The sequence below is a fragment of the Conger conger genome, chromosome 8 (assembly GCF_963514075.1).
Source record: "Conger conger chromosome 8, fConCon1.1, whole genome shotgun sequence".
In the NCBI taxonomy this organism is placed as follows: domain Eukaryota; kingdom Metazoa; phylum Chordata; class Actinopteri; order Anguilliformes; family Congridae; genus Conger; species Conger conger.
In genome coordinates this window covers 14,347,783-14,359,881 of record NC_083767.1, presented here as the reverse complement: position 1 = coordinate 14,359,881, position 12,099 = coordinate 14,347,783, and the positions used below count along the sequence as shown (strand labels likewise).

General features: G+C 44.8%; 1 protein-coding gene across 3 annotated transcripts in view; it reads left to right on the top strand.

Moving 5' to 3' along the window:
* LOC133134671 (lipopolysaccharide-responsive and beige-like anchor protein) overlaps positions 1-12,099 on the top strand; it is a 225,990-nt gene that overhangs the window by 153,167 nt on the left and 60,724 nt on the right. For all 3 annotated transcript variants that reach the window (XM_061250938.1, XM_061250940.1, XM_061250939.1), the window contains 2 exons: positions 11,229-11,346; positions 11,696-11,798. In XM_061250938.1, the coding sequence (XP_061106922.1) occupies positions 11,229-11,346; positions 11,696-11,798 (221 nt within the window). The remainder of the gene's footprint in view (positions 1-11,228; positions 11,347-11,695; positions 11,799-12,099) is intronic.

Here is a 12,099-nt window from a genome sequence, read left to right as displayed (position 1 = left end):
TTTATTTGAGAAACGGGATCAAACCTAATACCCCTGGCTATTTTTCCTCTCTTTTTATTTTTTGGGGTTTCCCCCGAGGGGGGACGATGAGCAGCGTTTCCTGTTCTGGTCCCGATGAACGACACGGACAGAGTTTCCAGCTCTTTTCTCGTTTTCCCTTTTTTTCCCCTTACTTCCTCCAAGGACACGATCCCGCTCGACAGTTCAGATCGGCGGATGTGAATTACGGACGCGAAGGCGGACTGAATACTCCATCTCCCCAAAGTTAGTTTCTGTTTGCTCCTCGCCCGCGTTTGCGATGTTACGCAGAGCAGCTGGGCGGTGTTGCAGCAGCTCAGGGCCCTTGTACAACACGGTTTCCATTTCTTGAGTTCCTGCCATACGGTGAAAACCCGCTGGGCACTCGGCCCTGTTCCTCTCTTATCTGCCTGCTAACCACATCAATAACGTTGATATATTCACTCAAGACCATCGCAGCCTTGCATATGCAACTGGAGTTATCCCTCAGTGCCGTGAATGAGGTCATCGGTCCTTTGGCCTGATAAGACGTTAGTCTTTATTATGATTCGATAAAAGAACTAAGTGGGTAAGAGCATCAGCGTTATCTTCTTGACTCTGCTCTTCAAAGTGTAGGAAGGAGCCCATCCCATCGCTCCCTTGGAGTGTCATTTACTGTGCGTTTCGCAGAGAGCGCAAAATCCCCAGGCCGGCTCGTCCGAGTGTGAGAGAAGGGGGTTGTGGGTACCGAGTAATACCGCCAATACCGCTCTTGTCAGCAGACACCCTTCATTCTGCTGTGATTGGAGTGAGGTGTATTAAAGCGTTTCATCTCCTGCATTTAGTTTCTGAGCCCCTGTCCCTTATTTTCTGCTGTGTCTGCATTGCCAGGCTGGGCCGAGCACGATTTTTCTCTCACAGAAATGCAAATGAGGAGGAGGAGCTGTGGCTGGAGGAACCATGTCGATTAAATACTCATGAATGAAAAGTATCATCAGTCCCAGTAAGACAGGGAAGCCATATATCCAGGTGTCGGAACTCTGCCTGAAAATGTCTCCAACCCCTCCCACCCAGCAGGAGAAATGTCTTGTAGCTGGTCTCATCAGCGCCCCCTCCTGGCTGAAGGAGATGTGCGGGAGGTGGAAGGGCGCACTGAGCAGTCCCGTCGCTTTCTGACCTGCCCGCTGATGAACACATCCCAGGCTTGACTTCCCCCTGATTGATTTTTCTGCCCATTATTTATTCCGCCGGGCACGGGCTGACTCTTGGCTAAAAGGTGAAGCCGTGGGCTGATTCATGTGGCCATTTTAAGACTCAAGGTTGACCGTCGCCCTCCGTCTTCCCGTTGCAAAACGGGTCTCTCAGTCTCCCGCGTGTGGAAACGGGATACAGTTGCTTGAAAGGGTGGCTAATATTTTGAAGAAAACACCATTTTGGGTCTTCTTTTCTCTGGATTGAATTTCCTTTCATTTCCTAATTTTCTTTTGTTTAGGCTTCTGAGGTTGGTTGTGCTCTCCTCATTAAAACATAAACACGTTAAATGTATCTTGTTGATTCAATCTCTGACTGAGATTGGCTGTTTGCTTTAAGGAGGCCAGCCCTGTAACCATTTGAAGATGTACATTTTGTCAGCATGTTTGACGTTCCCCCAATTTAACCAGAATGTTGAACAGGCACTTTCCTATTAATTTTTTATTCTTATCTGGATAACATTTGTTCTCAAAAATGACAACAATTGGAGATGAAGTGTAAAATGATTGTGAATAAATATGGATTTGGATTTTTTTTATTCGCTCTTGATTAATGTTAAATGGATTGTGTGCTGTCTCAATGCATTTTTTATTTCCAAAATTGTGAAATTGACGCATAGACATGCATATTAAGTGGGAATTTGTGTTGCTGGTTCTGACTGCTGAATGTAACTTGTTTATTCAGAGTTACATTTTGTTTATCATCTCTCTGAGGAGATTTTGTCTGGTGTAATTTTCTTTGAGCTGTAAATTCTTTCAGTTTGGGTATCGCTTGACAACATGTTTATTTTTAACAAACCAAAGTGTTCGTTGTGATGTAGTCTGAGCCTGCGCTTTCAGCAAAAAAAATGCAGTTTAACTTTGGTTTCCCTGGAAACAGAAATGCTGAACACAGACAGACAGACGGTATCTAAAAAACACACAGTGTCATGACCCGGCCACTCCCTCTGTGTGCACACTTGGGTTTATGGAGTCGAGTGTTTATGGAGAACATTACCTGCTTAAGGACATGTCGAGAGAACCAAGGTCTTCAGCTGGGGTCACCTTAAATTTCCCCCAAATCCCCAAGGATTTTCCCGCAGGAAGCCCCCTCTCCCGGCCTCTTCTCCTGGCCTGTGTTCCTGCAACCCCGCGAGCGAAAGAAGGACATTTTTCCTACTTCCCCGCTTCCAATCCAATTAAGGCCACAATAGCGGCGGGATTAGGGGAAACGCACCTCTCTGCAGTCCCACAACACCCCCCGAAAAGCGCTGGGCGGATGGCGGGATGGAATTTTCTGGAAAAGAAGAGAGGGTGAAAGAGATAATGGCGGGTGATGAGAAGTCGTGTGATGTCCGCCGCGGCTCCGAGGGAGAAGAGGGCTTAGAGGAGAGCGGAGACAATGCTTCAGAGTCACCGGGATTCTGTCCGTCTCTCCGATTCTCCCTGCTCCAATCCCGGTCTGGAGGAGGTGACTTTGGCTGCCCAGCTCACAGCCGTCTTTTTCAGAATTCCTTTCTGCGTTTGAAGCTTAAAAAACCAGAAGCCCTGATGAAGGCTGTTGAGCTGCAACACGTTGGTAGCCAGCACTTTTAAAATGTGTTCTAGCCCAGTGCTACTCAACTCCAGGTCCTGCAGTCCGCAGTGTCTGTAGGTATTTGCTCCTACCATGTGCTGCACCACCTGATTTTACTCATTATTTTACCTGCTTGGTTCAGAGAATAAGCTAATTAGTGAAATCAGGTGGTCTACCACACGGTTGAAGCAAATTGTTGAGTAGCGCTGTTCTAGGCCATCGAATAAAGGCTTTTTTAATATACGTGAGTTCCTTGGAACTTTTTTCTTTTTACTCAGGATAAGTTTCATTTGATTGGCTGCACAAGTTCATAGTATAATTACAGTATGCGCACTTAAAAATCACGTCCAGTCTTAACGGATAACACATACTCTATTTTCATTTCATGCGCCAGTTCACAGGCCAATAATGTTTAGCTTGTGTATTATTCATAAACATAATTACGCATTTGCACAGTGAACCTGATGTAGCGGGATGGGACCGGGTTTAAAATATTAATCAGCGGACAGAGAGGATGGAGGAGGGCAGAGTCCTGCTGAAGTCCGACAGATTTCACGCTCACCCTCTCTCCTCCCGTCTTCTGCCTTTTCCTGCTTTTCATCTCGTCTGTTCAACAGTCCCCCCATCACTGCCCTTTTATCAGCTAAGAGGTTAAACCCCCCCATTATAAACTGACATTTGCACAAAGCCCCCCCCCCACCCAGTATAACCCAACATGCGTACAAAGCCCCCCCCCAGTATAAACTGACATACTCTGAATAAGAATGGCTTATACCCTCTGAAGCTTATGATCTCTTTGAAATGAGTTGCGTTTTGTTTAAAAAACACACCTCCACTCATTGCACTTTCCCCCGTTTAAAAAAGACCCCAAGCCTGCTCAAACCGCCCCTACTTCTGCTGTTTTGTTTTATTTTATACAAAATCCAGCTAGCGTTGCGCAGCCTGTATAACAGTCACCCTGTGTGACTCTGGCTGGTTGCGATCCGATCCTAAGCCCACACAAAGGCTCACACTGGGCTAAATGTTTAATGAGCCAACACATTAAAGGCTCCACTCCTCCCTCCAATTAAGCCCCAGAGCGCTGTGGAAGTTTCTGGAAGTCCGCACAATAACTTTTGTTCGTGCTTAAAAGCCTAAGCTCTGGCGCGGCGTGCCGAGAAAGTGAAAAGACTAACCTTGCAAACAAAGTGGCTTTAATCCTCGGGAGGTTATACTCAGACTGTGCACTCCTCAAAGCCTTTGTGAAAGGGAAGTCTAAGTTTATTGAGTAAAACATGAAACTATGGCTATCGTTGTGCCTTTGTTTCTTTGTAAGCCTGAAGCCTTAAAATGTTTGTGTACTACACAAAATATTTTGGTTGTGTTCAGCAGTTTATACAATCCTACAAGTACTGCCTTTTTCAGAATAGCTGGCAAATCAATATTTACTTATTTCTCCTAGTTAACAAGTTTTCTTAATGTTTTCCAATTAAATATACTTTTAATGACATATTACTACTCTTTTGACGTTGCATTCGGTTTCACATCATCGTAAAATGTGATAATTAGAAAATAAACATAGCCATCATATCAAAGTATGCTTCTTTGTAAATTGAGCTAGTATAGTTTTAAAACACATTTTTAAATCACATTTGACATTTTAAAATCAAATTTACTCTAGATTTTCTGTTTAACGTAGCTAACAAGCGAATTGCTGTTGTTAGTGCTTCCTTTCCCAATCTCCCCATTCTCACACTATTATGGCCTGGACACTCAGCACATTGCTTGTGAATTCTTTTCTCCCTGGTTGACGGCGCAGCCAGCTCAGTAATTAAAGCAGTTTATCAGAGTGCATCGCTTCCGGTACTTTCCCCCCTCGAATGCGCCGAGACGCGGAGCAGTGCAGGAACTTGGGTTAGCCCCGTCTACCGTGTACAGCTAACAGATTCCTCTTAATTGCCATCAGAGCGCTGGTGTCACTGCAGTCAGGGTCTGGTGGGCTGCAGCGAAGCAGGGCCGCTGCTTTCATTAGGTCTGCTGATTGGTCTGAACCCTCATTAATCTGATGAACTCATTGGCTGATGGGGGATGACATGTTCGGAGAGCGAGGAGCCAGCGGAGGTTGAGGCACAGCTTTGTGTGAACTTATGGCGAGTCTGTCACACTGAAGGCACAGGCTGGCTTTGCCATTGACTTCTTTACCCTTACTGTATATAGGCCCTTTGTCTTTATTCATTTGTTGTCATAGGTTAACTACCTGTGAACACTTTTGCTCCCGGTTAAAAGTAGACTTTCTGGGTTTGCTTTGTTGCAGTGTCTGTGTTGAGTATTCTTCGTTGCAGTCGCATTGCAGTCACATTGCTACACAATATCAGAAGCAGTGTGGGGTAGCAGCTAATGGCTTTCTTATATACATCAGTTGGGCATAATGACGCAACAAACTCTAGTGCTTTGCAAATCAGGTTTGCTGTAACCATTTCAGCTCTTTTATTAAATTGTGCTTTTTATGATGCAGATGATGCCATATTCCCATCAAGGTATATGTTGCTATGTTTATCTGAAACACCTGCTCCCAAAATGTCCTCCAATGTCCTCATTTTCTTTATAGTCTTGGAAAAGATATAGATTTTCATATTTGTATGTGTTTATATATTTTAAACCATTGTATCTAAATCGGGCACCAGTTGTTAAGACTAACTATTGCAGATGGATAGCTAAACCAAGCAATATTTAACTAACTAAATTTGAGTTGAACAGTTCCCCTGTTGAGTATTCTGAAACTTTCCTGAAAAAATCCTGAAGCGGAACAGAATGAAAACCGTTCCCAAACTCTGTAAGTCTCAGGACCTAAAACAAGTTGTGAATGGCCAAATCTAACATTCTTTTTATACAAGTTGAATATGTCAAGATTGAGCAGAACCACCTGCACGCCTAGAAATATTTATGGTGTAAGGTGTTTGCACACCGACTCACTGGAGGGGAGGTGTATATTGGGATGAGTGTTGGGTAAGGGTCTGTGTTATTCAAGATGCCATGGACGGTCACCTCGGTGTGTCGATACGCGTTATATTGTCTTGTTTTGTTTGTTAGTTCAGTGTTTTGCGATAATAAAATTTTTATTTTTATTTTTAAATTATATTTACATTCCACTTTATTTTATATCTATGTTTCTATTTTTCGTATTATTCTTTATGTTGTCTGCATGCACCCACTAACCGCAGCAAATTCCTTGTATGTGAAAACTACGTGGCGAATAAAGTGATTCTGATTCTGATTCTGATTGAGTTCTGCTAAGGGAACTCTGTTCTCTTCTCATGAATTCTCTTTGAATGTTGCATTGTGATGCCCTCCCTCGATTTGATTTTGATGGATGGCCCTGCTGGCTTATGCTCATTAATACCGTCACCTTATCTTTTACGCCAATTCAGCCCCCCAAAATGTAATAATAAAGCCCTCATCCATTATCGTTGAACTCATCGCGTGATTTGGAGAGGGTTAATAACAGGATACAAATTGAAGTTCACTCACCTAATTTTCCTTCAGTGACAGAGAGCGCATATTAAAATGGACCTCTTCAGAAGAGCGTTTTTCGTAGCATCATTTACTTTCTCTGAGGTGACATTTCAAGTGAAGCGTTTGGTCTGCCTCCTGCGCTCCGTGTAAATGAGGGTTTGTCTTCTGAGCTGAAAGATATGTCTTCATTTATTTTTTAACAGAGTAGTCTTATCAGTCATACACACAGTCTACCCATTTGACCTTTCACACTTGCACACTTACGCAGTGTGCACTCTCCCTCCCTGGCATCGAAATTCGATTCTGTCCGAGCACAGGGCGGTTTCGCCTTCCTGGGCAGGTCCCCGGAGTAGGCGCTCGGTTTTCGCGACGTTAGCTTTTAGCGTTAGCGGAGGGGCTTGTCCGGGATGAAAGAAGCGTCCGTTGGGATCCCGGGCCCAGGGCCGGCCTTCATGTGTCCCTCCTCATCAGTGGCTCGATCCGCGGCTGACAGAGACAAACGACGGTGCTCGCGCCCCAGCGCTGGCTGAACCCCCACCGCCCCAAGCCGAGGCTCACCTTCACCAGACGCGCCCGCTGTTTGTTTCCATTTTACCCTTTGAAATTGAACTCGCCGACATCTTTGACCCCGGCCGACAAGAGCCAGAATGAAAGTCTAATGGCGGAAAGATCAAGATCTTTCTTCTCTGTCAGCGAAAAGTCAACCGAGTCCGTTATTGTAAAGGATGGGTGTATTGTACCTACTTCGTGCTCTCCCTCAATGGTGCAAGCGAAAATGACCAGCGTTGTTGTGTACCAACGTAAAATAGCATGGAATTCTAAAATTGAGGACTCCCCTCAACCCAGTTTGCAAAATCTTACTCATTTGGATTTATAAAAGCTGGATACGTAGTATGAGCTACGAGTCAGCTGCAGTATTGCAGTTTATAGTTTTCATGATGAGAGCTGATTGTGATTTGTCATCCAGGGTTGCCAGGCTTGCAGTTTCACAGCAAATTTCCCTCTACTCTTTTACCCTCAACGGTTTTTTGGGCTGTTAGCAAATGCACAGCCAGGGAGAATGTAAGCTCTCTCTCTGACTGTCAGCCAGGCAGCACGCATAAGAGGAGCAGTTATATGCAACAGGTAGGGTTTTTGATGCCCTTTGTGCTGGAATGTTTTCCAGACCTGGCAACCCTGTTGGTAGCTGAGACCTTGGATGCCCTGAAGGTCTATGTCCAAGCACACCTGCAGTGGTAGCCGTGTCTGTATGAACACTGTTTACTGTATCTCTCTCAGGTTTAGTAGGAGTGGTGTAGGAACCTGACTCCCTCTGAACAGAACTGTTTACTGTAACTCTCTCAGGTTTAGTAGGAGTGGTGTAGGAACCTGACTCCCTCTGAACAGAACTGTTTACTGTAACTCTCAGGTTTAGTAGGAGTGGTGTAGGAACCACTTTCCAGTTCATTCATGACTGTTTAAATCATCCTGTCCTTTCAGCTCTTGAGGGCCACTGACAAAGACTATCTCATGTCTGTCCAGCCTGTGCTTTTCTTGTGACTTAATTCGCATTCAGCCACCACCCCCTCCACCCCCAATTTCTCCTGGAGGTGAGCGTTCTGCATTGACCTCCCGCTCTCCGCAATCTATCATCGGACAAGCAGAGAATATGTTGCAATAATTCCAGTCTGGGAAGAAGGAAGGCCCGCAGTGATTCATACGGAGCTTGTGTGTGTCGCCGAGACCTTTTGGTGAGATTGTTTATGGCGCTGGCTCGCAGCAGTGGCCTGAGAGCTCCGTCTGGGGAGAGTTTCCGTGCCACGAGCAGCCCCGGCGTACAGCTGAGCTGATGGGATTATTTGCGGGGTAGAGAGAGAGGGACCGTGGTGCAGCAGTCCAGAACAAATATCATATCACACATCACGCCGCCTCCAGACTGTCAGAGAGTCCCGTCTGCTCCCGGAGACGCCTGGGAGAGGCCTCTTTCATGTCAGCGGAGTCCGTCCGGTCCGCTCGGTTTTCCGCGGATCAAAAACCCTTCCGAGGGGAGTCGCAGCGCAGAGAGGCGTCATTGGCTAACGCAATTTACATTTTTATTTTTTTTTCCTAAGAAATTTGGTGGACAAAATGGCTGACACTTGAGAAATAGCATTGCTTTCTCCAGACAGATATCTCTGTCTTCGAGCGAAATTTAAGGTCAGGAGGTCAAGTCATTTCCACGGTCACGTACAGGAGGGGTGAAATATGGAGCTCTGCGTATAACCGCCCTCCGAGCCAGCGGATAGCCATCGTCCGCGTACATCATCCGAACGAGGGGATAAAGGAACAAGGAGACGCCTCGTTCACAGATGTGTTTTCAATCGCGCTCTCCGCTGTTTTCAAACCGTTTCTACACAGCGGCCCTCCAATTATTCATTTTTCATTGTTTTGCCCATCAGAAATTTTTATCCGGATTGAGTAATATCACTTTTACTGTCATTTTGCATCAGAATGCCTTAAGGTCATGAACTGATTTTCTGTCATTCTTTATGAACGTATTGTATTCGTAACTCCTCGGAGAGTTTGAATGATATGAGGCGCTGTGGCAGACTGCGATGTGCTTCCATTATAGATTCAAATAAATCAGCTGAATATTGTCTTTATCACTGCAGCTTTGATTGTTTTATGAACACTCAGATATATTATCTGTTTTATTGCTTTTTTTATTTCCCCATCTTTAAATTGGGATGTTTGCTTCTCTGTGATTGAAATGCATTGTGGGACTGAATCTATGCTTGTTTGACTCGCTCTGCTATGTTATATAGACTGCTGTGTATGTTTTAGGAGTTTTCAGGAGTGTGTACATTCTAGCTCCAGTAAGATAAAAGTACATCAAATGCGATATTTGCAGTTTAATTATCGTAGCTGATTTGCGCTCAGTGCAAACACTGCTCATGTATTTGTTTCGCACTTACTTGACTGTAAGTCTCTAAAATGACATGAACTTGAGAGCTTTGAGATCATAAAATTTCAGATGGCTTCATCATTTCCTGGATATGGTCTTTTACCCAATAATTTCACTTAAAATTAACTGTAATTAATATACAATATTTGTCCCCCGTTGTCCAAAACATGATTATTTATGGCCTTTAATCATTGTGTTGTTTGGAACTTGAAGAAAAGAAAATGTGTGTGTGTGTGGAAATACAGCTTGTGCGGGCGAGGCAGGTCACCGCTACGTGGTTTCCATGGTGACCACCCCTGGCTGGCAGTGTGCCGTTGAGCGCAGAGACCCCCCCCCCCCGTGCAGGTCTCACAGACGGGCAGTCCTCCTCCTAATCCACATTTAATTGAGCTCCAGGGACCCGGAGAGGAATCTGCCGCGGCAGAGGCAAGCGTTAGCGCCTCTCCGCTAGGCCTTGGTCACCTAGGCCTTCTCCAAAAGCATCGATTTAACAAGCGCTTTAGAGAGCCCTTACTCCAGACCTGCCCTGTAAGTTCCCTGCCCGTTCCAGCCTCTTTCATTATTTTTTTGATAAATGTCGAAAAGGGGGGGCGGTCGCCTTTTGTCGCGATCCTGTACTACCCTCTTCTTCAAATCACGGTCCTTGAGCACTGAGAACTGCTGGTTTTCCACCCTCCCTTTACCAGGTCAGTAAGGTGTGAAGACAATCTGTAACACTGATTCTTCAATTATTTACCTTGGAAGAAAGAAAACCAGGGCTGGATTTGGATACGGAGGCCAGATTTGACTATCCTTGCCTTACAGCCTTTTGTCATTTGTTTTGTTTGGAAATGAGGACGGGCGACCGGAAAAGGCAGCTGAGAAACAGTGCAGTCCTGGTTAAAGAGAGGATTAGCGGGACTGGCGGCAGTATGCGGGCGTGTGCGTCTGTCAAACGGCCTGACAGCCGCAAGAACGAGTCACCCTGACGAGCGCTCGCTCCACAGACAGATTAAGCTGGGTTCATCTGTAGGTTCCCCCATCTAGTGGCAGCTGAATAAATGATACTTTACCTATTTCCAAAGCCTATTTACTTGCACATTTTTGAATGCTGGAATAATAGGATGAAAGTGGGAGAAAGGGCATCTTCCATTTACTCTCAGTCAATTTGCAAATGGTTCCTCTTCCAAGGATGTGTGTGTGTTTGGGGGTCATACATTATTAATGTTATACTGTGCAGCATATTGTGTTAACTGAGAACATGCCTTGTTTGATACTGTGATTGCTGTTAATGTATTGTACTGTTCCTTTTGTCTACTGATGGCCTCAGACATTGCCAGTTGGTTTAATTTATTTTGGCTCTTACAGGGCTTACTTTATTGCTTAGAACCAGTAAATTCACTATCTAGAGTAAGGTTTCTAAAAGTGGGTTCATGGCTTCCTTAAAAACCTTCTATCCTCCGGTCAAAATATTGCTTGACCAAGTGATAGTCTCACCATCGGTAAACATATTAGTCAACACTAATGAATGCTATGAAAATCCACTGGTGTTCATCCATACAAGTGTATTTTAAAAGTTAATGTTAAAGGAGTCAATCTGACACAAAATTCCCCTTCTATGGTGAGAGCACCATCTTTTATAGTGAACGGGCCAAATTTCGCAGAAACAGACTAAGCCAAGGCCAAAATTCAATTTTGAATAGAGATTCGACTAAGCTTAATCTGTGTCCCTGAAACTGGCCCTGTAGCTTCACCCTAATACCAATTTTTTTTTTTTTAATGGGCACATTCCATTCAATCAACTGATCAATAACTTAATTCACAAATCACCACATCAACATTAATTCATTTAAAATTAATTGCTCTTGAATTGTTGATGGAGTAAAGCTTTCTAATTATACAGTGTTAGTCATGAAGGGTTAAGCTGAAGTCCTAGTGAAATTGACCGTTGAACAATGGCACACTGTATTCCTGTCCTCTGCAGTGAGCTCTCCTCAGTGCTTGCTGAAGTCCGCTGTTCCTGTGTCTACAGATTCTGTCCTATACTGAGGGTCTGCATGGGAAATGGCTCTTCACCGAGATCCGAGCCGTCTTCTCCAGACGCTATCTCCTGCAGAACACCGCCCTGGAGATCTTCATGGCCAACAGGAGTAAGAGATTCTCCTCCTCTGTCTGCCTGCTTTCCTCTGTGTGCTCACGTTGTACTTTCATATCCCTGATTCCACCTAGCTAGTGATTCGATTCTAATTGTTCTTATCGGTTGATTCTTACCGTCAGCGTTCTGTTTGTTAGTATATGAGCATTTAGCAGTTTTGAATAGAAGTTGTTTTTGCACTGAAACAAACACAGTAATTTTTCCTCATCTCAAGGCTTTGGGTGATTGACGTGTTTGTTTCATCATCCATGATCCAGTGTGAGGTAAAGCTGGTGTCCAGTGTGGGCTGGTCTCTTGGTGTTTGCGCTGGTCTCATAGTGTGCCCTGGTCTTGTCTTTCTGCAGCTGCTGTCATGTTCAACTTCCCAGACACCTCCACCGTGAAGAAGGTTGTCCACAGCCTCCCACGAGTAGGGGTGGGCACCAACTTTGGGCTCCCCCAAACCAGGTAATACACACACACACACACAAAAACACAACCGCAACCATCATGTGAAAGCCTACAACTGCTCCTTTAATGACTGTCCTTTCACTTAAGAAAAGCTCTCACTTACTGTTAAAAATTAAAAAGGTTTAGGAGCACACAAGTAATTGTCATCAGTTTTCAGGGCCAACTGCTCTTACAGTAGAAGCACTTTCTCTTGAGAAAGAGGTTTGTCTGAATGTTCCAGAAAAATGCAGCATTGTGGGGCAGCTGGTTGCAGCACAAAGAAACCCCAGGGCTGTGCTATATGGTTTATGTAGACGGG